We start from the raw sequence: 27,843 nt of genomic DNA, 5'->3' as shown, positions 1-27,843 counted from the left end.
CATGGTGTGCCTTGTCAATGGTAAAAAACCTGATGGTGTGCCTTGACAATTTTAGTGCCTTGTCAGTGTGCCATGAGATGAAAAGGGTTGAAAATCACTGGTCTAGTCTTACCTTGTACTTGCTTTGCAATGGGTTGTCAGTCTGCATTAGGTTATGGGTACTTAATTCTCACTAGTGTAGCATACTTATTAATTTATGGTATCAGAAGGTGTAGTAATGGCTTCCAGTTTATCGAAGGCCTTTAGAGGGGTTTAGACGTTTTCTTGGAGAAGAAGAGGACTATTAATGGCTATTCAGTGGTCAATCCAATATCAGCTCAGCCATGAACTGGCTTTGACAACCTGCCAAAAGGAAGAGGGGAATGGAGCAGAAGAGGAAGTGTGGAGGAAGAGAGAGCAGTGGGATAGAGTGTCAGAGATTTTCTAGCCCACTACTCTCCTCTCTTCCATACTTGGTCTTCCACTTTATTCCTTACATCCTTTTCCAATTCAGGGAGTGGGACAAGCAGCAGATGTGGTTGGAGGCAAGAAAATGGATGGGGTCAGGTGACTGGCACCTATCCACATGTTTCTCAGCCTCAGTTGAACGCATCAATACACCAGCCCTTTAAAATGTGTGAAAAAATTAAAATAAAGATATAGAGCTCTCAGCTGATAGGCCAGCATCCTCCCTGTTTTTTAAAGTTCTGCTGAGATTGTTCAAATCCAAGCTCATGGTTAATGTATCGGATTCATTTGTTATTAGCACACTAACTGTTAGCCCATATGAAAGGGGCTTGCAGTGATGTTCAAAATGGTGCCAGAACTATGATGCAATTTGGGCAGAGAAAACAAAAGTGCACGCGTGTGTAATCTGAGCCATCATAAACTGTTCCAAAACAGAAATGGAAACTGTAACAACCTTTAGCCGATAAGCCTTAACCTGCTGCCGTCAAGATTTGTTTCCTTGCTGTCTCCCCAGTGAGTTTGTTTATTGCTTGGGTTGTCGCTGTGTTCCGGAGGAGGGATTTCAAAAAGCTGCAGAAGAAGCAGAATCCCAGCGACCGCACAGAAGTGTCTGCAGATGGAATACAAGGTGAGGCACATCTCAAAGTTTTGCGTGCAACATCTCTGTCTCTTCCAAATTGCCTCCTGCTCACGTAACAAAGCATTTGTCTGAAGCACCCATTCAGGTGGCCATCCACAGATATTAAGAAATACATGAACATTCACCAGTCAAATCCTGACTCTGTTCAAGCATTGCTTTAAGGACCAAACGAGGCACTCCAGAACGTGGTTTGAAGGTGCATGATGCAGCCACCTTGTTGAAGCTAAACAGGTCTAAGACCACAATCCTATGCACCAGGGAGTAAGTCCCTTTGGATTCACTGATACTTCTGAGTAGACATGCATAGGATTGTGCTGTAAGTCTGGTCGGTGCCTGGGTGGGAAGGCACCTGGGACCCCCATCCATGCCTGTCTGATCTCCATGAAGAGAGAAAGGATATATAGATATAGCTACAGATATAAAAATACCCCTGTGTGTTTGTTGAATTGCAGCCACAACTGGCTTCTGAACCAGGTCAGGGGCAAAATATTTAATTCCCTGATTAACCATGTTGTCGTCCCATCTGGATTGGCCACTCACGGTACCAATTCAGCTAAAGAAAAACAAACTAGGGAGGACAAGGTGGCTCGTTTGACCCTAACATGAAACCAAAGTGATGGACACATGCACAATAATCAAACAGCAATTTGACATGACTACCCTCCTTTCCAAGGAAGCAAGAATAAATTGACTGCTTAATCAGAAATTAAAACATGCATGATTCATCCTTAGCTATGTGCAGCATCCAGTACAAGGGGATTTCTGCCTGCCTATACACACTTTTTCAGTTTCCTATTAAGAGAGTGGAAGTCTGTGTTTCCTTCTTTACCCAAAGTTTTTGTCACACTGCCATGTACTCATTCATTTATATGAAGATACCTCCTTCAAGGTCCCAATTTTCTTTTTGTTGATTACAAGTTAGTTTCATCAACCTAGTAAGCTCCCACCCCTCGCACTTTTCCTATTTTCCAAGATCCTGTGGTTTCACTAACACGGTTGGGGATAAGGTTGCAAGGATTATATCAACAGCTGCATCATTCATCCAAATACGGCACACATCTTAGCAGGAGCAAACCGTTGTAAAGAGATATCGCATTGATCCGTCAGAAAAAAAAAATTCCAAAGCCATAGTTTAGTGCAGCCATTTTCAACCACTGTGTCGTGGCACACTGGTGTGCCACGGATGGTCTGCAGGTGTGCCTTGGGACTTTGGGGAGGGTCATTAATTAGTAGGGCAGTTGGGGAATTTGAGGCCCCTACCAGCAGAATGGTGTGCCTTGTCAATAGTCAAAATATTGATGGTGTGCCTTGACAATTTTAGCACCTTGTCAGTGTGCCATGAGATGAAAAAGGTTGAAAATGGCTGGTTTAGTGAGATCTTTATTGGAAGCAATGATGAAGCTCCCAAGGTGAGCTCTCCCTGCCCCCCCCCCTGCATTTTTGCTTTTCTTATCATCCAACCAGTTGAAGAACTCAAAAGCTAACTGTAAATGGTTTTGTGCCATTGTGGTTGAATTACTGGAATGTGGCTTTTGGAGTGGAGATGGTTGTTACAGACCGACACATCTACTAACAATTTTTATGAACTAAACGACCTTTTCTCTCGGGTGTCTTAATCCTTCGGGTGCAAACAGCCTTCCTTAACTTGATGGAAATATTGGGCTAATTGAATTCCTTCCTCCTAGCCTTCGAATGGCACGACCCCAAGACTGCCAGCTCTGTCGTCTACCTGCAGCTTCACGAAGACAAGGTGATCAAAGTGCTTGACAGCAAGCTGGCTGTACTCCGAAGCATCAGTCTGAAAACCCAGCAGCAGGTGGAGACTATTTTGTCCAACAACAAAGGCAACAAAACTATGCTCCTGAAGATCCCCAAAGAGTATGACCTGGTAGGCACCTTGTGTAAGGGTTTCCAGTTTCCAAAGTGGGATGGCAGGGAACTTGCAATAGGGCACAGCAGCAGCAGACACTAAACTTAAAGGAGCATAGAAGCAAACTTCCGTGGCAGAATCTGTAAGCTGGAGCTAGTCTGCAGAGCCACCTTACAAAAATATGTATTGTTTATTAAGCATGTTGCTCAGATGAGAAAAGGTAAAACACAACTGGACCACAAGGATTACAATCTACATAAGAATGTATGAGAAGCCCTGCTGTAGCAAGTCTATTGAAGATCTGGCTCAGGTCCACAGACCCATTGAGTCCAGCACCCCGTATCTTACCATAGCCATCAGATCCTCTGGGAAGTTCACAAGCAAAGAAGTCAATTGCCCTCCCGGTAGCTCTTATTCACGGGCATACTATCTCTGACCATTCATTTAGCCAACATAGCGCCCAATCCTATCCAACTTTCCAATGCCAGTGCAGCCACAACGCAGCCCTGAGGAAAGGGAACAAGTAATCCCTTACCTGGAGGAGGCCTGCGTGAAAGCCTCCCTACTGTAGGATGCAGCGCATGCCTTGTTGGCATGGCTGCACCAGCTCTGGAAAACTGGATAGGATTTGACCCTGAGTCTAGGACCACTAATAGACTTTTCTTCCATGAATTTGTTTAATTCCCTTTCAAAGCCAATGGCCATCACCACATCTTGTAGCAATGATGTCCATATATTAATGGCTGGCCGCCCTCTCTAGTTTAGCAAAGAGGGAGAAAACCTATTATTCATTTTTTCTTTACACTGTGCTTAATTTATAAACCTCTACCATGTCCCCCATTTAGTCATTTTTTTTAAAGGAAGCCCAAATGCATTAACATTTTCCCATAGGGAAGTTCTCCATCCTTTTTGAACCTTGTACAGTCGCACTACAGCCATTCTTGTCTGAACTAAGAGCATCCAATCTCATTGTCTTGCAGGTTTTGCAGTTTAATGATGAGGAAGAGCTCAGCGACTTTCTCAGGCAGCTCAGGGTTTATCTGGAGAAATACCAACTGAGCCTCCATGTCTCTGAGATGAAGGAACAGCAGCTGCTGAAGAAGGCTGTGACCAAGGAGCAGAGGAAGGACATTCTGGAGATTTTCTTCAGGCACTTATTTGCCCAGGTACGGGGAAGGAGAAAGATTGTTCTCTTTTATGCAAAAGCGTATGCATGCTGACTGAGCATGAAGCGGTACACCCATTAAGTGTTTTTGCTGCAAATGAACCGTGCAGGAGGAACATGGTTGCCAGACTTTTGAACATTAAAGCAACTTGAGATGTTCCAGGGGCAACAATGCCAAACTTATTTTCCGTTGGGCAAGAGAGCACTGGAAGAGCCTTTTGTAATATTTGCTTTAGTTACAGATATATAAAAACAACATAAGTGGCGGCAATCAGGTCTGCAAATCCTATATACCATTACCTAGGAGTAAGCCCCGTTGAACACGGTGGAACCCATTTCCTTGAAAATATGTAGACAAGAGGTCAAGAAATAAGCTGTACTGGAAAGCATTCTTCAGTTGGTGTTTTTTTTTTCCTCCTAAAAGATAAATACGAGTATATATGCAAATAAAGAATGGCTTCCAAATGACTCACCAGCAAAGCATGCAGAAGAGGGCAAACAAGATAAGTCTACAATGCTAAAGTAGAGTGAATAATCAAATCGACAATTAGGGGAACTCAGTTATGTACCAGACTCATCAAAAAGGCAGCAGCACAGCTTGTAAAAGAAAGCAGGGGACTTTATGCGTGAAAGTGGAAGTATCAACTTTTAATGAATGTTGAAAGCTCACTCTACATCAGTGGTTCCCAACCTTTGGGAGTGCCCGGCTCACTTGAGTAGAAATTGGAATCTTCGTGGACCGCATACAACCCCCCCACCCCCACACAAAACACAATTACGTTTGTAATGGTTAGAGAAAAATTATTAGAGATTTATTATTTATAGAAAAGGTTTAGGAGTTGCTGCTTTTGTTAATGGCTGTGGGTGGTCCGTTCTCCGTCCTCTCTTGATAGTCCGTGGTGAAGCACTCGCTCAGTAGATGCTGGAAGTGATTGAAGGTGATCTTTTTTCTCTTGAGACCTCGCAGACCACTTCTCAGGGCCTTGCGGACCACTGTGGTCCATGGACCATGGGTTGGGAACCAGTGCACTAAGTGGAATGGGACATGTGTAATAAATGGGCTTCTTTTCAAAGGACTAGGCTCCTGCTGAAGAGGAATCCAAAAGGGAGACTCTGGATCAGTTCTGCTCATCTGGGAGAATTTATACACAACCCAGGTGACCAGGCAAGTGGTAATAGGCAAAATTGTCTTATGGTGCGGTCCTATAGATGTCTATCAGAACAGCACCCCATTGAGTTTAATGTGACTTAAGTTCAGATAAGTGTGCATAGCATTGCAACTTTGGAGCATATTCATGCATGTAATTTTAAAAAACCTATGAGCCTCTCTCATACTGTTTATACTTAAGGAAATTACAGGTGGGGGGGAACATTCCTTGCTGTAACTAAGTTTAAATCTCAATCCTATCTAACACCGCCCCCCCACCTTGCATGATGCAGCCGTGCCACTGGGACACACACTGCATCTTGCGGGGGGGGGGTCTCCTCCAGGTAAGGGAAAATTTGTTCCCTTGCCTGGGGGTAAGCTTCTATGGAACTATTTGGACCTGCAGCAGCAATTTTGTTGACACAAGTCTGAGTGGACATGGGATGATGAATTGAGGCTGGGAAGCGGAAGAGGGTATCAGCAGAGCTGTTGCCATTGATGCTGTCCTCTTCCCAGAGAACATTATCTTGTTCCTTGTGAGCAAGAGAATGTGAATGAGTGGGAATAGTGGTGAAGATATGAGGGATAATTAAGGCATTTTTCCAGGCAGGCATGGAAAAGATTTTGAAGCGAACACCAGATAAATGGGCAAACAGCTTCAACTCCTTTTCCACTTCTCATCCTTCACTCTGTTAAGGATTTCTGTTTGGGTTTCTTGAATCTGTAAACCCTTCTGGCTGCCCACCAATATTCATGAGACTTCATGTTATCCTAGGAGTAGCATGCATTTGGATTCCGCTCTTCCTCCAAGGAGTTCAGGAAGTAGCACACACAATTCTTCCCCCTTTCATGCTCACAGCAATTCTGTGACATAGGCAAGGCCAAAAATATGTAACTGATCTGAGGTCCTTCAGTGAGTGACATGATAAGGTGGGAACTAGAACCTGGCCTTTCTTCATATGTCACTGTAACCAGGGCACCAGGACTGACTCACTGACATGAGTGACGCATGAAAGGCTCCCTCAACAAAACGGTGATCAAGAGTCTTGTCAAAATGACATGAGAGAACTTGCACCTCGGCAAGCCATTGCTTTCACTTCTTTAGGGAGTTGGATGCCAATTGCAGGAAGTGGGATGGTTGCTTTTGTTTGTTGAAGATCCCTTGTTGAATATCAAACTGAGACAGTTGTTTAGTACTTCAGTGATTCCTTAAATGTTCTGAACTAATGAGGTCAACCACTGATCTTTCGCTAAGGAGTAATTTCTAACAACTGTTTGCAAGAAAGGGAGGGGTGTCTTTGTTTAGCTTGGCTGTGTTGTAGGAATAACTGAGGAGTGCCATTCTTAGGATCAAACCTTTGATCTTGCCTTTTCAGGTCCTAGATATTGACAGATTAGATGCTGGAGAGTTCAGCTTGGAAACATCCCAGAAGGTGAAGGAAGCACTGAAGTGTGAACTGAGCAGAGCTGAGTTTGCTGATGCACTGGGGCTTAAGCCCCAGTCCGTATTTGTTGACTCCATGTTCTCTCTTGCTGACAAAGATGGCAATGGATATCTCTCCTTCAGGGAGTTTCTGGACATCTCGGCGATCTTAATGAAAGGTAAAATTTGCTATGGAGCTGAAAATGAACACCTCCTTTTACCAAGACAGAACATTGGTCATCTGGACAAGCATCATCAATTTTACGCTGACTAGCAGAGGCTTTCCAAGGAAATGAACCAGGGACCTGTGACATACGAAGCTAGTGGTCTACCACTGAGTTACAGCCAGCTGCAGAAGTGCTGGGATGCAGTTGCCCCTGAGCAGTTTTAAAGAAGGGACACAATGGGGAGGAGATGGGGTGGGGATGGGTGGATCAGGCCCAGGAGGGGGCAGGTTCAGTGGCAATGGCACCCACCAAATCTAAACCCCCTTCCTGGGCCTGATGTGCCAGTGTGGGTCAACACAGACTTGCGCTAGCAATACTGTTGCAGATCTGAGTTGATTCACAGTGGCTGCTGAAGCTTACCCTGGGGCAAGGGGACAAATGTCTCCTTTCCTCAAGGAGAGGGCTGCCTGCCCATCTGTGACAGTTCTGGATGTTGATTCCAAAAGCTTGCTACTGGGATCCAATGTGCATACTCTTATGTATCCGTTCATACACCTTTAAAATGCCTTAATGCAGGAAGAGCAGAGTAAGAGCTGGTGGGGATTCTCTACCCTTGCAAACAGAGGAGAATCAGAACCTCCTGCCTCCTTCCCCAAAAACCCAATACTGTCACCAGTGAAAGTTTTGAGTAGTCCACTCCTTTTCTTTACTCTCAAGAAACATCTCTAGTTGGCAGTGCTGTATAGGTTCAAATACACTGTACAGTGTTGGTGTCAGGTTGCTGGGGGGGCTTGGGGCACAGCCCTATACTGGTTTTCCCAGGGTATTTTTGGTCTTGCACTCCCCACACCTTACTGGCAAAAGTGGGTGGTAGCCGGAAATACTGATCCCTAACAACACCTGCCTGGGTATAGAAGAAGTGAGATAATTATGTTGGCTGATCAGGAAGTGACCACAGATGTGATCAGCACCACTTCCAATAGACCTGACAGCAGGGGTGTCCCTGAAATCATGTATTCCAACAGTTCCCTTGAGCCCAAGTCTCTCCCCACAATGATCAGTTCAGGAATTGGCTGAACCCCTCTTCTCCTCTGAAGTGATCACAGATTGGGGGAGAGGAGAATTGGACTGTAAGGAAATCTCTGGTTCACTGGTTCTCAATGGGTGATGATTGATATTGTTTCCCCCTCTATCTCCAACCAGGCTCTCCCCAAGAGAAGTCCAAACTGATGTTCACAATGTATGACATTGATGGGAATGGCTTCCTTTCCAAAGAAGAGTTCTTCAGGATGTTACGGTACCTCGCTGTGCCTACTGCCATAGCTTCATGGGTGGCTCCTTATTTGGGAGGGGGGAATGCAGAGATCCTGGAGGGAACCTTAGATGTGGGGAAGCATTATCCTGGACTCCAAACTTTTTTCTTCTGCTGATATTTGGGTTCCATTTTGCTGAAACCTCCATGCTCCTTCTCACTGTTACTGCCATAGGAGAATCTACACTATCTAAGTTGCCAGCCAGGGATTGTCCAAAACCTTCATGCTCCTGAGATGTCAACATGCTGAGATGTCAACATGCTGGCTTCTCTTCCCCGCTGGTGCACCAGCCACTGCAACTTATCATCCTCTCATTCACTGGATTTAAAAAGAACAGGGAAACTGAAAAAAGGAAGTGCGGAGGTGTTCTAGCCCAACATTCTCTACTCCTCTAGACTTCTTCCACATCTTCCCCCTTCCCTTTCAGATCCAAGTAATCCAAGAGGGTGAAGAGCAGTGTGGAGGGGAGCACCCCACACCAACCTGCTGTGGCAACCACCTCAGTCAGTCCTCTGGACTGGCCTCGCCCAGTTGTCAGCCGCCAAAGGATCCAAACTATCCATTCATTATCACCACAATCCACTTTATTATAACTGCTCATTCTAACTGAGAAAACATGATCCATTCAGAGGGCTCCCTGCGGGCCATATTGGGGTTCCCCGAGGGCCACAAATGGCAGGTTTGGGCACCCCCACTCTAGCCAAACACTCTCTTCTGCTCCACAGTTCTTCTTCCACTCTGTTCTTTTTTTTCCTTTCAAATCTAGGGAATGCGTGGGTAGAGGGGGAGCAATGGCAGTGACTGGCATGCTACCAAGCACTGGGGACAGTCTTTAATGGACCCCCTCGGATATCAGGAGTTCTTGGACTGGCCCCAGACTCGTCAGAGCATTTCTGATATTATCTCTGATACGGAGCATGTTTTCCTCTCCTGCCACAGGTCCTTCATCGAGATCTCTAACAACTGCCTCTCACGAGATCAGACCGAGCAGGTCATTGAGTCCATGTTCAGGGAATCTGGGTTCGTAGATAAAGAGGAGCTCACCTGGGAGGATTTCCACTATATGCTGCGGGACCACGACAATGAACTCCGCCTCACTCAGCTTTGCATTAAAGGTCAGCCAGTGGGGAGCCCAGGCAAAGGCTTGGTGGGTGTGAAGACTATGGTCAGTGCTGCTGTAACAATGCTCTGCTGTGGCTGCTGGAATTTGGGCAATCATGAGATTCCCAACCTCATCTTTGTCTTGTAACACTAATGCAGGATTGGGAAGATTTGCATGGGAGAAAGGCAGAGTATTTTAATAAATAAATATTCTTAGTGATGGCAGTCCAACCAAGCAGAGGACCACCTGTAGTCCATCAGAGTTCTGTGTGACTCACAAGGCGTTTTGTTTACTGTTGCCCACACACAGGATTGCCAGATTTCCCATGATATTCATGGGGTCATGGTTAATGTGCATGCCTGATTTCAGTTTGGCAGCCCACTGAGATGAAAGAAGGACCATTCATGAGACCTCCTCACTAATCTTGCTTGCCCATCACTGGTCTCACCTTCCTTTTTTGTCTCTCAAAGGTGTTCCTGATGGATTCAGGCAAAATATGAATAATCGAGTCTCCTTCATAAAAAAGGACAAGAAGTAAGCCATCTTCCCAGCAACTAATTCTCTAGCACTCCTGTAACTTGCAGTTGACATCTGCTTGGGTTAACCTCAAAGCACCATTTAACACACATTTCAAGTGCTTTTAAATTGTAGATGAATAGTAGTACAGAAATACTTCTAATATTTTAAAACGAATAACTACTTTTTAAAAGCAATCTCCCAAGTAAAACAATAACCACACCTGCTATATGTAGTATAATCACTTACTCCTCTTGCAGCTTGATCTTAAACCAAGAACAGCACCAGGTGTCAGGCGGAGTGGCACCATCTGTGGAATACGTGGGGCAAGAACTGAGGAAGAGGTCAGGCAAAAAGTAAGTGTCTAAAGAGATATGAACTTAATTGTCACTGCACCACAGGTTAAGGTAGCGTAATGCTTACAGCCCAATCCAATCCCCCTCCCCCAACAGCGCAGCTAGCGTTGCATTGGCAGAAGCTGCTTTACAGCAATCACAGAGTAGCCTCCACCAGTAGCTCTTCTCCACCAGAGAAGCCTCCACCTTCTTCTCCACCAGAGAAGCCTCCACCTTCTGCATTGGCAGAAGCTGCTTTACAGCAATCACAGAGTAGCCTCCACCAGTAGCTCTTCTCCACCAGAGAAGCCTCCACCTTCTTCTCCACCAGAGAAGCCTCCACCTTCTGCATTGGCAGAAGCTGCTTTACAGCAATCACAGAGTAGCCTCCACCAGCCTCCACTGTGTGTGCTCCACCACAGCAGATCCACTGGCAGGGAGGCCAAAGCAACCTCCTGTGTGCCCTTGGATACATGAAGATCCACCAGAGCAGGAAAGCTCACATAGGGGGTTGGAGGGAGGTGGGTAGGGGGTTGAACAGGGCAGGGGTGGGAGGAACAGGGGAGGGAATGGGCTGAACAGGGCCATGATGGGATCGAAGAGGAGGGTGCATCAGAACTTGGGGGAGGGGGTTTGGTTGTGGTGGTGCATTCTGAATCCCAACCCCCTTCCTCGGCCTGATCCACTTTCCTGGGTCAATGCAGGCTTGCACCAGCAATCAAACACAATCCTATGCATATCTACTCAGAAGTAAATCCCATTGGGTTCAGTGGGGTTTATTCCCATGACAGTGCATATAAGATTGCAGCCCTAGGCTTTTCAAAGTTATGGTTTGCAGCTGCCCTTTTTAAGGGCTTGTTTTACCTGTTTTATTATTCACTTTACTAGTTGTGATTAGTGTTGCGTGTTTGATTTGCAAACCGTCTTGGGAAATTTTATTTGATTGGAAATGAAGAAATACTCTGAAATAAACAGAGAAATAAATAGTATCTTTTATTTTATACACGGAAGAGGAAACAAAATAAATATGTGAATGACGTATCTCCTGCTCCAATCCAGGAAGGAAAGAACAAGCCCCAGGGTTAAAAAAAAATCTGGTAGCCACAGAGTTTATTGCATTGCCTGGTGATTTGTCTCTGGAATGCCCAAACCTTGAATTCACTCAGAGTTGCAATGAATTCTTGTCTCATTGCATAGGTCTTTGGTCCTACCCTCCCTCTCTGCCTTTGATTCAAAATTACAAGGAAGCCCCTTATCAGTTTTTGCCCTGATTCAACTTTCACTTGCAATGTATACACTATTCACTGTTGCTGTTATCACTGACTGTTTGCTTTGATTCAAAATTACAAGGAAGCTCCTTATCAGTTTTTGCCCTTGTCAGGTTTTTGGCATCCCAGGCTTGAGATTGTTATTAGCCAGGACGTGGCAGTTGGTCCTGATATCTGGGTCTGGTGTGAAACAATCAGCAAGGCAGCTCAGCTGATGCAACCAACTGTGCCTGCTGCAGGTGGGAGTCACATGACTCTGGGAAGATTTTAATGGATGTCTAGGTGTTTTGCCAAATCCCAATCCACTGGGCCTTGTAAACCAGTCCAATCAGAGTTGCCAATAAGCCAAGTTCCAGTCCAATGGTCAGGTTCCAGGTAGGTCAGTCCAATCCGTCAGGGTATCCAAATCAAAGTCCAAAGCCAAAGTCCAATCACAATCCAGTCTTTCCCAATTCCATAAACCAAGTCAGTCAGTCAGTCTCCTCTCCTACCTCCAACCTGCACTCCTATCACCCACCAACCCTTTCTGCCTCAGGTGCTCCTTATATCCCTGAGGGCCTTATTACCTTCCAGTGGCTCCAGCTGTGCAGCACACTCTGCTGGATGCCCAGGTCTTACCCTTAAAGGGGCCACTGCTGACACCACAACTACCTCCTCGCCAGTTCTTCCGCAATTCCAATACATTCCACCCCTTGGTGTCACAGTGGTCCCCTTTATCAATTGTCCATTGATTTCTTTCTTGGGCCATCCACCCCTTGGTCTGCCTCATCTTTTCCATGCTGGTTGCTGAAGCTCCCATATAGTCAAGTCCCATTCTATCCATCTCTGATCCCAATCTGTCCAGGTCATGCCCCATCCCAGAGGGGAGCTTATCAATTCCAGTGGTCCTGCAGTTAAGTCCAGAGGCCATCCTATTAATTGCAGGCATGCTGGCTCCTCCACCTCCATCTGTTTCTCTCTCTAGGGCATCCCCAAAACTATGAAGCATTCCCATTCCATTTCTTGGGGAGTCTCTTTCAAACCCACCTCCAGTGGCAAAGCCCATTTTATTCATCCTGCCAAGCCCCATTCTAGGAGGATAATGGCCCAAACTCTCCATGCCATGGAAAGGGCCTTCCATTCCTCCCATTTTATTCATCCTAAAATCCAAGCCTTCTATACCCATTGTTCCAGGTCCCAAGTTGCCTATCCCCAGGCCCTTGGTCAAGTGGTTTGCATTAATAGGTATCCCTCCTGGTCCCAGCCCCATACCAATGCCCCCAAGTCCATGAGGAAGCTGCTGGGGTTGCTTTGGAGGGGAGCAGTCTCTGTTTGGTAAGGCTCGTACATCCATCTTCACCTGCATCGGTCTACCAAACAGCAACTGTCCATTGAACATGGAGATGGCCTGGACAGCTTCAATTACTTGCTCAAAAGTCACAGTGCCGATCCCTCGACTTCTGCCATCTTTGTCTTTAAAAATGTCCACACGGACAACCACACCTGCCATGCTGAACACATCCTTCAGTTTCTTCCAGCCAACTTTGTACTTCAAATTGGCCACAAACACAGTGCTTCCCAATCTGCCAGCCTGAAAGGAGTCAAAGAGGCCTTCTTTGCTGCTCCTGCAGCCCCACCCCTTTATCTCTAGTCCAGACCGGCACTTCAGTTCAACCAGGCGTCCTGCTTGTGCGTTATACAGGCTCTCTGCGGCCTTTATATCTTTCTGGGCATTTGCAAAGGCCTTCACATATGTGAGATTCTTCTCTCTTTCAATGCAAATTAGCCCTTTTAACTTGGCAACTTCCTCCCTCAGAATTCTCTTTTCCACATCCTCCCCACCTGACCCCCTGAGCCTTTTCAGGGAAAGGATGCCATATTTAATGAGTCCACCCATATACTGCACCATCTGGAAAATGGTCCAAAGAATGCTCAAAGTAGCCCAGACATTCCATAATAGGGCAGGAGCATTTGCTTGCCATACAGCAAGGTCCAGGGCCTCCCAGATCTGCCAGAGATCCATTTGCTTGCTCTCTTGTTACACAAGGGGATACTACTTGCCTTGGGCTTGTGCCCCACTTCTGGTACCAATTGTTTTGCCAAATCCCAATCCACTGGGCCTTGTAAACCAGTCCAATCAGAGTTGCCAATAAGCCAAGTTCCAGTCCAATGGTCAGGTTCCAGGTAGGTCAGTCCAATCCGTCAGGGTATCCAAATCAAAGTCCAAAGCCAAAGTCCAATCACAATCCAGTCTTTCCCAATTCCATAAACCAAGTCAGTCAGTCAGTCTCCTCTCCTACCTCCAACCTGCACTCCTATCACCCACCAACCCTTTCTGCCTCAGGTGCTCCTTATATCCCTGAGGGCCTTATTACCTTCCAGTGGCTCCAGCTGTGCAGCACACTCTGCTGGATGCCCAGGTCTTACCCTTAAAGGGGCCACTGCTGACACCACAACTACCTCCTCGCCAGTTCTTCCGCAATTCCAATACACTAGGCTATGGAGGAATGGCGCAATGCACCACTGGACAGCCAATCAGAGTGGGTCACAAGACTGTCTTGTGACTATGAGGTCACCCTACTCTGATTGGCTGGCCCCAGTATATATGGGGCAAGCACAGACACCAAGGTGTGGTGGAGTTCCTGCGTGCCGTGCTGCTGGTTTGTGTACTGATTTTGGACTGCCTTCTCGTGACTGTGACCTGCTGTATCCCTGACTTCTGGACCATTTCACTATTAGTAGACACTATTAGTAGACACTATTCACTATTGCTGTTATCACTGACTGTTTGCTTTGTGATCAACCTATGGGCCACAAGCAGGGTAGGTCCCAGGAGACAGTCCCAATATTTGTCTCTGAAGTGGCAAAGTCAATTAAAGCTTTGAACAGCAGGAATTGTTGTGCATCTCACAGGTGTGTGGCATAAGCCCTGTGCAGGCATTCAGAGGGGGATTAGGTGTGTGCTGGCTAACATGTGCCTCCTGTGCTGATGCTCTGTTTGGCCACATCTCTTGCTTTGCCCATGTTCAATGCTAGAGGCAAGTGCTAAACTCTAGTAGAGTTTTGTCCTATGTTCTAGAACAGGGGTCTCCAAACCCCAGCCCGGGGGCCAGATGCAGCCCACAGCAAGCCTCTTTCCGGCCCGCGGCCAACCTCTTGTCCCCTGAAAGCCTCTGGCCCACTCAACTGAACATGACCAGAACTGTGCTCTGGTTGTGTCTGGAGGGTGTTCTGAGGGCCAGAGAGGTTGAATGAATGAGCCCATTCATTTATTTATTCACTCATCTAAGTTCCATCCCTAATTTATTTTATTGAAATTTCATATTGAAATTTTTTTTCCAGCCCTCCACACCACACCAGATATTTGATGTGGCCCTCTGGCCAAAAGGTTTGGAGACCCCTGTTTTAGAATGTGGCTGAGTGCAGCAGCAGGGAGACAGGGTTAGACAGTGTGCACTCATTTCCGTTCTCCTTGGCTACAAGCTGAATGCCCAAGCAGGCTTATAGAGGGAACTGATAACAGATAAAGGGGCAAGCAGTTAAGGTTCCACAATGGGTGTTGTTCAATAGGTAAGAAAAGGCCCACCTAGATGTGACGAAACAGTCACATAAAATGCAGAGTGGAGAGCATTTTGCAGAGCCAGCCCAAGACCTCCTGACACCTGAGGCAGCATGTCAAATGCTTACCTGATGATCTGCCAACTTCTTCTACTCTCAGCATTCTCCTCTCCTCCCAGATTTCCCTTCCTCTCTGTTGTATACTGTCTTGGCCAAGGCAAGAAGATGTACAGGCATCCCCTTGTATCCTGTTCTGTTCTGGGGGGATCCACAGATATGGAAACCATGGATACGGGGGAAGTCTATGCACATATCAGCTCCCAGGGACAGCATGTCCATCATCATCGTTTTTGTGTAGTAGTGCTTGAAGCATGGGTGTTTCTTGCTTATCAGAGCAAAATTCTTCTCCATTGAAGAACATGACATGCAGGCAACCAACCAGCATGCATGCTACAAGGAGGAGACTAACAGAATGTTAACAGGAAGCAAGACAGTTCCTGCTTCCTGTTAACGTTCCATTAGTCTCCCTCTTGCATGCAACTGAACATAAGAACATAAGAACAGCCCCACTGGATCAGGCCATAGGCCCATCTAGTCCAGCTTCCTGTATCTCACAGCGGCCCACCAAATGCCCCAGGGTGGGCGGATACCAGATCTGTGAATGGGGGTAGGTGGGAAATGTCTGTATACAACTGCAACAAAGAATAAAAATAATAATATCTTTGTGTCCCTGTTAATTCTCATATGGGCCATCATTCCCCTCTCACAGAGCATCCTTGAATCAGCCTCATCTCTACACCGAAGCAAGGAGGGAGAGGTACCAGAGAAGCAAAGTCCACCAGAAGATCCAGCAGTTCAAACGCTTCATCGAGAATTTCCGTCGCCACATCATCTGTGTGGTGATATTCTCAGCCATCACGGCTGGCGTCTTTGCGGAGAGGGCATACTGTGAGTTACCAGTCTATGTAACTGTGCGGAGCCAGCTGCTGCTGGACCCAAGTCCTAGGGTGGCCAGTCAAGGCCAGAACTCCACATCCTCACAAGCTGAGGAAGGAGAGATCCCTGTCTCCATCGGAGGCAGAGAGTGGCAGCCACAGCCAAGAATATCACGTATGTACCTGCTTGTGGCACAAACGTCCTAGTAGACACTAGACCTGCCTGCAAGTAGAGCTTATTAATTGTTAACTAGGGAAGGTTGCCACCAAACTTCCTGGTCCTGCTTTAGTGGCTGCTTTTAATGATTCCAGGTCAACAAAGACTGGGTCATAGCTCAACTAGTGTGCTCTGAGGCTGTTCCTGCCCAAATGTAGTTGGTTGCTGACAAACAAAGATGCTGGATATAACCCACTATAACCCAACCCCTGCTCCGTCCCTTTTAGCACACAGTGGGGACCTGGCAGCCAGCAGTCAAACTTTGTAGATAGCTGTATATTGCCGCTTTGCACAATTTAAAAGTATTTTGCATTTCCTTGTTGCTGCTGCGGGCACAGTAAAGTGTACTAAAGGCATGCAAGCATGTTTTCATCTGCGCAAGTGGAAACATGTAACAGCCGCAGTGTTCTCAGGGCTGGCCCAGGACTCCCAGTGCCTGAGGTGGTATACTAAATGCTGCCCCCCCTTGTTTGGCAGCTGAGCAGTTGTCACTGCCACTCCGCCTTGGATTCAAAAAGGAAGAGGGGAACAGAGCAAAAGAGGAAGTGTGGCAGAAAGAAGAGAGGTCAGAGACACTCTAGCCCACTACTCTCTTCTTCACACTTCCATTCCATTCCCCTCTTCCTTTTCAGATCCAGAGAGCATGAGGAGGAATGGTGGAGATAGTAGCTGGAGGCAGGCATCCCCTGCCAAGTGACCACCTCAGTCCTCTTGGACAGGCCAGCCTTGAGTGTTCTGGCTTCTGTGAGCAACTCATTCTGTTGTGTTTGCAGACTATGGATTTGCGTCGCCACCCACGGGAATTGCAGACACCACTTTTGTGGGCATCCTCATCTCTCGGGGGGCAGGAGCCAGCATCTCCTTCATGTACTCATTCATCCTGCTCACGATGTGCCGAAACTTCATCACCTTCCTGCGGGAAACATTTTTCAACCACTACATCCCCTTTGATTCTGCCGTGGATTTCCACCGTTGGATCGCCACAGGAGCCCTGATCTTTTCAGGTAGACTTTGGGATGCAGGAACAGTGTGTGAACCTATTCCCCTAAGGCTGGCTATGAGCAGCACCTTCTGTAGGCATGTAGGGTGCAAATTACTCATATTTCTATCTCAGCTCCTTCACAGCACTACATTCCCCAAGTGTGTTGTACATACTCATTTTTTCCTCTCTCTCTCTCTCTTTTTTTTTTTTTGCCTTTTATAGTTCTGCACACTCTGGGCCATGTCGTGAACGTCTACATCTTCTCAGTCACCCCCCTCAGCGTTCTGTCTTGCCTGTTCTCCCACATGTTTGTGAATGATGGGTGAGTGCCTTCTGCCCCTGAATGTAAGAGGTTAAAGATTCAGTGTAGAAAGCTGAATTGGGCTGGATAACATCTGTAGCGCTCAGAATACTGTATTCCCTTTGAACAAACATACCATTTACCACTGCCCTTTTCTTTTATATCCTTTCTTTTCTGGAAGCTCTTTACCTATTTTTTTTTTTGTATATTTGTCAACAAAAAACGAAGTGTAACTTTGCATAGGTTCTTTCACCTATCTCCATGGTTCCCAACTTTTTTGTGATCCACCTTGTTCTCCAGGCCCACAACCCACTCCATTGGCCTCCGCGGGCCCCAGAATGCTTTGAGGAAGGAAACCAGAAATTGTGGCCGCAAACTGGATTTTGCTTCAGGTCTCCTCCATGGAGCGTTTTTGGGCCTTTGGAGGCCAACGGAGTGGGTTGTGAGCCCAGTGCAACCTGGAAGTGGCTTCTGGAGGCTCCCAGTTATGCTTTGCAGTACAACAGAGAGCATCTGGTGTGGAGAGCAGTGTTGCAGTGCAACAGAGAGCAACGGGAGGTCTGGTCTAGAGGGTAGAGCCTCCGTTAGCCCGAAGATAACATCAGAAGGTCACCAGTTCGAGGCCATTGGCAGCCCCGTGAATAGCGAGACCTTGAAGCAGCTGACAAGCCGAGCTGAGTTATTCCATCTGCTCTTTGGTGTGAGCGAAGAAGCATCTTGGCTACCCTTCATGTGAGAGATGAAGGAGCTGCTTGTCAGCCTGTGTGGGAGGCAGCCGAAGGCCAGAAGTGAGACCAGACCAAGAAAGATCCATCTGAAATGTTGTGTGGTTCTTGAAAGAGAGAACCTTCTGTGATTGCAAAAATCCCCTCGAGGGATTTAGAAGGAGCCTGTCTATGTAAACTGCCTTGAATAAAGTCAGAGGAATAATCCGATGACCAGAAAAGGCGGTATATAAATACCCAGTTGTTGTTATTGTTATCGCCACCACATCGGGACCCTCCACACATCAAGTTGCGACCCTATCTTATTTCAGAAGGAGATACATCAGAATTGGAAAATAATTTGATCAAAGGTGACCAATAAACAGTTCCAATACTTGGAGATTACAAAACACAATGTAAACATTTTGGCCTGGTATTTTTTCTTGAACAGGTGAGGTTAAAGGGAGTAATTTCTAAAAAAACTAAAGGCCTTTTTTTTTTCCCTCTTTCCAGGTCACAATTTCCCCGCAAGTATTACTGGTGGTTTTTTGAGACAGTCCCAGGTAAGGGTGGATGGTGATGAGGGGACTGGGTGTACAGGAGTTGTGGAGCAAGACCATACATGCAGGTCCTAGACCTCAGCATGTGTTTCCCTTAACACTCTTCTTGCCCTTTCCTGTCTCACAGGCATGACCGGAGTGCTGCTCTTGGTAGTCCTTGCCATCATGTATGTCTTTGCAACCCATTATTTTCGACGAATTAGCTTCCAGGGGTTCTGGATCACCCATCATCTCTATGTGGTTCTCTATATCCTGGTAACTCATTCCTGAGCTTTGTTTCTTTCCAAGTATAACTGTAACAATGTGAACAAGGCACGCACAGACTCTGCAATAAGAAAACACAGTCTCCACCTGGAATCACCTGCTCGTGGCTATTTGTTCTTGCTGCAAAGTGTGTGTTTTGTGTGTCCAGAAACCTCCACCACCCTCACATAGAAGAGGGTATAAAATTTGAAACTGTTGTTCAGCTTTTTTCATCAGGGATAGGGGTACAGAATGACAGGGCTTGTGGAACATTGTGGGCCAGAGGGACATAGAGACAGGGTACAGTAGCAGGAAGTGATGGAGGGGAGGCCAAAAACTGGTTAACTGCTGATCTGAGTGTATATGATGCAGCTGCCCTGCAGCTGTCTAGATATGATCAGTGCCTGCATGGGTGACTATTTGGGAATCTCATCACACCTTTGAGTTTATAAAGCGACATGGGTGGGATATGGATGAGATCCTTCACCATTTTGCTCATTGATTTCAGAATCCATAAGGCAGCTTCATAAGGCAATTCATTGGATGGTAGAGGCCTCTAGGCAGAAATATGTGAAACAAGGGAGGTGCTTTTGTGTATCCAACTCAGCATATTCATGGAAGAAGACATTTTCTTTCCTGCACAGCGTAATAACTGAAGTGTTGGGTGATGTGTCCTCAGGTTATCATCCACGGCAGCTACGCCCTAATCCAGCAGCCCCGCTTCCATATCTATTTCATTGTCCCAGCTCTCATCTATGGAGTAGACAAGCTCATCAGCCTGAGCAGGAAGAAAGTGGAAATCAGTGTGGTGAAGGCCGAACTCCTCCCATCAGGTACTAACATAGCTGACTCTTGGCCATTCCTACTAAACGGCCACCAGGGATTGGTTCTTGGTCAAATGGTACTGACATCACTATACCTGGGAATTTCAAGTTGTTCCTGGATTGCCCCTGAGAGGTATTCCCCAAGTCTGTTACCTTAAGTTATGATTGCCACTTGTATAATAGACTTTATCCGTGCTGAGTCTTCTAAAGAAACTGAGAGCCAGTCTACGCATATAGCCATATGAAGTGGTAGTAACCTGATGGAGTAGAATGGATTGTGCCATTCAAACTACAGGGTTGTATGTTTATTCCATCCATTGGAAAGGTGAAAGCTCCTTTCAGGACTCTTCTTTGCCCCTTGCCTTTGATCCATCACTGCAGGGAATGCTTACAGAATATCTAAGGTGCTCCAGACCTTCTTTTGTCTCAAATGCAATATAGGTCCCGTGCTAAGCTGTCATATATTTGATTGGCCAGTACAGGAGCAGTCATTTTAAACAATGTGTCTGGTTTGTGCCTTAATGGTAGACACTGAGAACAACCTCTCTTTTTTGGATCAGATGTCACTCATCTCGAATTCCAGAAGCCCCCGGACTTTGATTACAGATCTGGGCAATGGGTGCGGATTGCTTGTCTGTCTCTGGGGACCAATGAGTACCACCCCTTCACTCTGACCTCTGCCCCTCATGAGGACACGCTGAGTCTGCACATCCGAGCAGCCGGACCCTGGACAACCCGACTGCGGGAACTCTACTCCCCGGAAAGCATAGCGGATATTGGCAAATATCCCAAGGTGAGTCTCCCCTCCCCCACCATTCACACACACAGGTTTTAGTTGCAAGAAACCATTTGGTACATACTATGTACATGCTTTAGATATATGCTGTTTCCCCCGTCCCCCAAGGTTTACTAGTATTTTAGAATTGCAGCCTTTTTCCTGACATGCAAGTTTTCAGTGTGTGGGGAATGTGTGCATGAGGGAATATTCAGCCTTGTGTGCCCCTCTACCTGTTGTCTGGACTACCACAGACCAGTGAGAGGTTTATCCCCGCAGTGAGGAGCCAGGCCCCCCTGCCTGTAAGGACAGACTCAGCCAGATTGAAACTGCAGAAACCTTAATGCTGGCCTGTGTGCTTCTAGTCCCTGTAACAGCTTCTCCTTCCCCACCAGCTACCACAGTTCAACACATAAATCACCCTCCCCACTTCAGGTCAATATCTACACAAAACCATTAGCTGCATGTTAATAGCACAGTGCCTCAGGCTGCAATCCTATATTTACTTACCAGGGAGTAAGTCCCATTGACTTTTGAAACAATAGGGCTTACAATGGAACTGAGTAGACATGCATAGGATTGTGTTTTCTGTCAGGGGGAATAGGATTGGGCTAAGTACATGTACCTAAAGCAGTTGCATATTCTTCCCTGGCTTATCCTGCCTCCATTTCCCTCCCCTGCCTCTGTTGTCTTCCTTGTGACAATATCACTCTAAACTGTATGTTCTTTGGGGCAGCCTTTGCACTCTTCATAAGGCACCATGTACACAGATGGCACTATATAAATTATATTAATATCCTTTATGACCAGGCTCACTATGAGACAATTAAGCCCATCACCTGAATTAAGAAGCAAGTCAGGTTTTCTCTTCCTTTCTGCAGCTGTACCTAGATGGACCTTTTGGAGAGGGGCACCAGGAATGGAACAAGTTTGAAGTGTCTGTGCTGGTGGGAGGAGGCATTGGGGTGACGCCCTTTGCTTCCATTCTCAAAGATCTGGTCTTCAAGTCCTCTGTCGGCTCCAAGATCCTGTGTAAGAAGGTGAGATTGAAAGGGTAGAAGAGGCAGCTGAGTTCTGGTACTCCTCACCAGGCTGGGAAAGAGTAGAGACCCTTTGGAGAACCACTGCCAGTGAGTGTAGACAATATTAACCCCAGATGGACCAATGGTTTGACTCAATATAAAGCAGCTGCATATGTTCAAAGCTGGACGTGTGTGCCCTCCAAAGAGGGCACAAGCAGTTGCTAGAGGGGATATGGACTCTGCTCTGAGACTTGCAGCTCTTACTCCTGTTTTTTCTTTCGAGAACCAAATGCAAACTGGTTTCAAAAGCTTCTGGAAGTGTGACCTTGTCTAATTTCCTCTTCATTCCCAGATCTATTTCATTTGGGTGACACGGACGCAGCGGCAGTTTGAGTGGGTTGCTGACATAATCCGCGAGGTGGAGGAGAATGACAAGTGCGACCTGGTCTCTGTGCACATCTATATCACTCAGCTGGCCGAGAAGTTTGACCTGCGCACCACCATGCTGGTGAGTCTTTACATGCAGGAAGCTTAGTTGGTGGGGACACTGGTTGCCCTCCTGGAGATGGGCAAAGGCTGCTTTTCACTCTCTCTTGCAGACCATGCTGAGAACAAGCCTTGGTTCTACATTGGCATCTATCAGGGCATGGTCAAGGGGCATACAGTGCAGCTGCCTTGCTGCAGTGAAACAGATCTAGATCTGGCCTGTACCTAGATGGGAGACTGCCTGATTGCAGTTCCATGCAGGCCACTTTGACTTCCATGATGGAACAGAGGCAGAATCTACATAATGTTATGGTTGGTGGTACTTGTAGCAGATTCCCAGGAGGACAACCACTTCTCTCTTTAGCTATGCTCTGATAGTCTGCTGTCTTCTCTTTCTTCCTAGTACATCTGTGAACGGCATTTCCAAAAGGTGCTCAACCAGAGCTTGTTCACAGGCCTGCGCTCTGTAACCCACTTTGGGCGTCCACCGTTTGTCCCCTTCTTCTGTTCGCTGCAGGAGGTCCATCCTGAGGTCAGTGCCAGGGAAAGACGAAGGGATACTGTACACAGTCAATGCATGGAGGGTGGGGTTTGCGATTTCTCTTACAGGTAAAAGAAAAGGATTTATGTGGGACATGCCAGGCTGGTGTCAAGTGCGCTTGTTGTGAGGACTGGAAGCAGATCTGGCCCATTCATGAGGTCAACTGAGGCACTTGTCTCAGGCAGCAGACTAGTGGAGAATGCCCAGCTCCATCTCCCTGCTTGCTGGATTTGTGCTGGACACTAAGAGAGAGAGAGAGAGAGAGAGAGAGAGAGAGGGCAGAGATGTTGTATAATAGCATCTCTGATACTTTAGCTCACAATCTACCTTCTCCTCCCACTCCCTAGATTGGAAAAGGAAGAAGGGGAAGGAGCAGAAGAGGAAATGTGGAGAAGAGGAGGGTGGAGGGCTAGAGTGTTAGAGTTGCCATTGTCCCATACCTCTTCCCTCCCTTAAGAGGCATGAAGAGTGCATGCATGCATGAGAGAGAGAGCACTGTTGATGTTGTGTTGGAGTTTCAGAGGACATTCTAAGTGCAGATTGCCTTTAAGGCAGATTGCCTCTTTAAGGGCAATCTGCACCTACGAGAATAACCCTTCCTCACCAATGCACTCCATTGGTACATGATGTAAACAATTACTCATCACCACAATAAAAATTTCCAAGAGGATCGTGCACAGCAGCAGCTACAGTCATCGTGTGAACATGTGGTCATGCGAATCCAAACTCAATTTTCTGATAACAAGCATTGTAGATCTTCCCTTATTTGCATAGAGAGGGTTTATTAAATCTGAGTTGAACAATGCGGAAAACATAACCGCATTGGCACCCATAGCGAGATAGCCTCCTTTAGTATTTATTTTTAACTGCCTCACGTCAGTGCCTTTGATAGCAGCCTAGCCCAAAGAAATTAGGCAAATTTGAAGCTTGGCTTTTTCCTAGCCTGGAGATAAAAAATACAGGAAAAACTGCAGCTGTTTGATTTCTGTTCTTAAAGGCACAGAAGCAGGGCCCATAAAAAGAGGTGGCCAGCCTCGCTCTGCATTTGTGGTGAAGGACCACTGGAGTGGGAATCTATAACCTGTACTTAGGAGATGACAATGTTGGTTATTTCCATTATAGTTTAGGATCAGGATACCTTAAGGGCCACTTTCTTTCATGTGAATCTACCTGTCCACTAAGATTTTAGAAGGAGTTTTGCATTTTTTTAAAACATGGAGGCGCATTCAGAAATGCCATATACTCACTTCCTTCCAGGCAATCTACCACTCTGGTATGCTATCTTTTACTAACAGGGAGTTGTTCGTGGATTGTTTGGTGTGTTGTTGTTTTACACACAGGGGCATTCAAAAATGACACACATGCAGCCTAAAGTAGTACAGTTCACATTGTTGCCTCATTCTATTGTATGTGCAGACAAGGGCTTTGTTGTGAGTATATTTTAGGCATAACTCAACGTTTAGGGCATGAGCTAGAGAAGGGTAAGAGCTTATGCATCTGCAGGTCCCAGGGCATGTGAAACAGTCACTTTGCTGAAACTAGGCAGGGTGCTTGATCACATGAGAACCCAATGTACACTACCCTGAATTCCATCAAGGAAGAAAGAGGTGCTGTGATCCTCATGTTGTAGCTCTGTTAATTTGCCTGGCCCACAGGTGTACACATTTGGTCCCTATATATAACATTGGGCAGAAATGACTTAAAACAAGCTTTGGTTTGTTCCTTTCAGGTTAAGAAGATCGGTGTGTTCAGCTGTGGTCCTCCAGGAATGACTAAGAATGTGGAGAAGGCATGCCAGAAGATCAACAAGCGCGATCAGACTCATTTCATCCATCACTATGAGAACTTCTAGCTCTTTTGTAGGCGCTGCTGTATTTTCTTGGGGTGGGGTCAGAGACAAGTGGCGTCCGCTCTCTTCTTCCATTGAGGCTCTTGGGTGAAGACTGCCTGTCCTACTTCCCCTGAGAATTGTTAGTTCATATCCTTACCTTCAGCAACCTGAGAACAGATACGGTAGAACCTCTTTAAGTTGACCATCCAAGGGACTGGAAGAATTGGTCAACATAGAGAGGTGGTCAACATACAGAAAAAAAGGCTCTAGAAAATTAGGTCAACTTAAGGAGGTGGTCATTATAGAGAGGTGGTCAGCTTTGGAGGTTCTACTGTAGACAGTACTTTTGTCCTTGCTGATGCTACTATCTGCAAAATTCTGAACAGATAGCAATGCTGATGCATACTGGGAACATTTTTACTTGGACCGTGTGAATTTGTGACGGCTTGATTTGTAAAGTATTGTTTTCCACTGACTTCATAGTTTGTATTTAGTATCAGATGTATATGTTTATTATAATAAAGATTGTCAATTAGACTGACTCTGCACATTCTATTAGATCAGTGCTTTTCAACCAGTGGTATTAAGCACCAATAATGGTTCTTAATTATTGAAAAACATTTTTACCCTTCTTTTCCCCTCTAAATAGAGTTATCAAAGGTAACTGACACATGAGCCATAAAACAGGATATAAAAACATCCTAAAACCAGACTCCTGCAACTCTCACCAACCCTTCACAGTATGACAACTGATAACTTGACCCCACTGCCAAGGTACCCACCTGGCATTGCCTTGCCTGGCCCAGCCCCGGTGGGTAGTAATGTACAAACAGACAAGCTGTGGATCTATACAGGTGCCTGGCCCTTTGAAAGAGGTCCGGTTTGAGAAAGAAGGATGCAGAGCAAAACCCCAAGTGTGTGACAAGCTAGCCACTCCTGTGCACAGCTGTTGTCTCTGGTAGCATTTGGAAAAATAGCACTTACAAAGAGTTGAACAGTCCTGTATCAGATCAATTTTTTGTTTAAAGAGTATGAAGTTTCTGGCTTGCACCTCTATTTTGTAGAGCCTTTATTGTGTAGGAACTTCTTATATACCAACTAGGAGATTTTCCCTTTTATATATCTGAGAATCTTAGCTTTGATTAATCACTATAAGTCCCTTCTGTCACCCTGCCCCACCTGGCCTGACTTTTCATATCCTTAAGAAAGGGATGACCTCATGAGGAAATATGACCACAAACTCTGCAGAGAATGAGATTGTGGTGTTCTGAGTTGTTGTGAATGTAAGCTTTTGTTTCTAGCAATGAAATAATGAGTGAATCTCTAGGTTGATGCATTTATCTGCGAGATTATATATTAACATAACTGAAGCAACACAGTTGACAACTGGACACAGTTGGCCAGGACCAATGGTCTTGTCATCCCCCATCCTTTCCGTGTTCAGTATTTGCCTATGCAGTGACTGAATGGGGAAAAGAGCAAGGGACAGGGCTAGCACAGACATCATTGGCAGGGCAGGGCTAAGTAGTGAGTGCCTGAGAAGCTCCTCCTCCATGGGTTCACTTTCCATGGGAGAGCAACAGGATGCAGTTGAAGGGGAGAAGAGACAAAGCCAAGTTTGAGACTTCTCCTACAGCAGGAGTGGTGACATCATCAAAAGAGCACTTTCAAAGGCCCTTAGCCTCAGCAGGAGACAAACTGAGAAATTTGCTTATGGACATATGTTACTACCTACTGTACGTCATCATCTTTCCCAAGAGCTACTTTATAGGTGGTATGTAGCTCATGATACATTAAAGCAGGGGTCTCCAAATGCGGCAGTCTCTATCCGGCCTGTGGCCAGCCTCTGATCTACTGAGAGCCTCTGGCCAGTTGACCAAACACACCCACAGTTGTTCTTCTGGGGTGGGGGAATGGGGGTCCATTGAAGTGTGTGTTTTATTTCTTGGTCTGTGTTGGCGCTTGGAGAAGTGCTGGGCATTTGAGCCCATTCATTCATTTACTCATTCATCTAAGTTCCATCTCTAATGTATTTATTTAAATTATATATATATATATATATATATATATATATATATATATATATATATATATATATATATATACTAAAGTACAGTATATAAAGCCTAACTTAGGGTATGAACAGGTGTAGCATAGCAAAACTAAGAGCTCAGCTATGAATCAGGAATGACCTGCTTCAAAGCTTGTCTCTGGCATGAACTCACCAGGAGACCTTAGTCAGTTTTTCTCAAACTTCCCATCCGCAATATGTGGATAACACCTTAAAACTGTGGTTTTCAAACTCTCCGGGAGTTTGAATCTCGCAGTAAGTCTTTGCAGGGGCAGGGGGAAGGTAGCAACGCGATCCCCAAGATTGCATTACTCAGGGGGCTGCAGGGACTGGGATGTACTCACCAGTCCCTGCAGCAGTTGTCCCTGTGTGCGGGAAGCCTGGCGCGAGCGCCTGCAGGGCACCCCAGGTCAGGGAAAGGGAGAGTGGAGCAATCTGCTCTGCCTCCGCAAAAGCGGAAGTGGAGCGCAATCGCCCCACTCTCCCTTTCCCTGACCTGGGGAGCCCTGCAGGCACTCGCGCAGGGCTCCCCGCACACAGGGACGGCTGTTGCAGAGACTGGAGGGTGCACCCCAGTCCCTACAGCCCCGTCAGAAGGGAAACTAGAGCGATCGTGCTCCGCTTCTGGTTTTGCAGAGCGGGGCACGATCGCTTCGCTTTCACTTTTCCTGACCTGGGGAGCCCTGCCGAAGGTTGCGCAGGGCTCCCCACACCCCCAGGAGGCTGCAGGAGGCTTGGGCAAGTGCACCCAAGCCCCTGCAGCCCCCCTGAGCAGCACAATCCTGGGGATCGCGCCGCTGCCTTCCCCCTGTCTCCTGGCTGCCCCCACCCCTTAAGGGGACAGAGGCCAGGACCCACAGGCTGGGGCATCGCGATGCCCCAATTTGAATACCACTGCCTTAAAATGTTGTTGCAAAAATTAAAACATGATAATACATGCTTGGATGTATTATATACAATAAATATGTAGGCACACATATGCCTATTTGCAAAATAGTATTATTAGCGACTATTGTTCCACAGTTTATGGTCTATGCCCACAGCACCACGAGGAAGTCCTGCAAACTGAATGGGGACAGTGTATATAGGCATGAAATCTCGTTTGATAATTATATTAAGCACCTGTGACTTTAATCGCATTAAAATTTGCAGACACACATAAACCAATTAATCATCTTCAGGCCTGAGGCTGCGGGGTATAGTGCAGGTTGCAAAACTACACAGCGTTCTTCCTCTTTGCACTGAACCTGATGCAGATGGCTTTTGTTTTCAGGTTGCTCTTTAAAGCCATCACATATTTTGCCTTTGACTTTCTTTCTGGCAGTAAGAATCACAGGAAACTCCAGATGAGTTGAAATCAATGCCAGTACACCTATTAAACAAAGATCTTATAGAATACTGATGAGACTTGAACTTGTTTT

General features: G+C 46.3%; 1 protein-coding gene across 1 annotated transcript in view; it reads left to right on the top strand.

Annotated features, from left to right (window-relative positions):
* DUOX2 (dual oxidase 2) overlaps positions 1–24,372 on the top strand; it is a 59,766-nt gene extending 35,394 nt beyond the window's left edge. The window contains exons 15-33 of the mRNA XM_066635448.1: positions 962–1,075; positions 2,773–2,975; positions 3,938–4,123; positions 6,646–6,871; positions 8,063–8,156; positions 9,112–9,308; positions 9,745–9,808; positions 10,051–10,146; positions 15,700–15,878; positions 16,856–17,086; positions 17,287–17,386; positions 18,583–18,632; positions 18,757–18,884; positions 19,552–19,705; positions 20,257–20,489; positions 21,353–21,511; positions 21,846–22,001; positions 22,383–22,511; positions 24,250–24,372. Of these exons, the coding sequence (XP_066491545.1) occupies positions 962–1,075; positions 2,773–2,975; positions 3,938–4,123; positions 6,646–6,871; positions 8,063–8,156; positions 9,112–9,308; positions 9,745–9,808; positions 10,051–10,146; positions 15,700–15,878; positions 16,856–17,086; positions 17,287–17,386; positions 18,583–18,632; positions 18,757–18,884; positions 19,552–19,705; positions 20,257–20,489; positions 21,353–21,511; positions 21,846–22,001; positions 22,383–22,511; positions 24,250–24,372 (2,822 nt within the window). The remainder of the gene's footprint in view (positions 1–961; positions 1,076–2,772; positions 2,976–3,937; positions 4,124–6,645; positions 6,872–8,062; positions 8,157–9,111; positions 9,309–9,744; positions 9,809–10,050; positions 10,147–15,699; positions 15,879–16,855; positions 17,087–17,286; positions 17,387–18,582; positions 18,633–18,756; positions 18,885–19,551; positions 19,706–20,256; positions 20,490–21,352; positions 21,512–21,845; positions 22,002–22,382; positions 22,512–24,249) is intronic.
* The last annotated feature ends 3,471 nt before the right edge of the window (positions 24,373–27,843 follow it).

The sequence above is a fragment of the Tiliqua scincoides genome, chromosome 8 (genome assembly GCF_035046505.1).
Source record: "Tiliqua scincoides isolate rTilSci1 chromosome 8, rTilSci1.hap2, whole genome shotgun sequence".
NCBI lineage: Eukaryota > Metazoa > Chordata > Lepidosauria > Squamata > Scincidae > Tiliqua > Tiliqua scincoides.
This window is presented reverse-complemented; position numbering and strand designations above follow the sequence as displayed.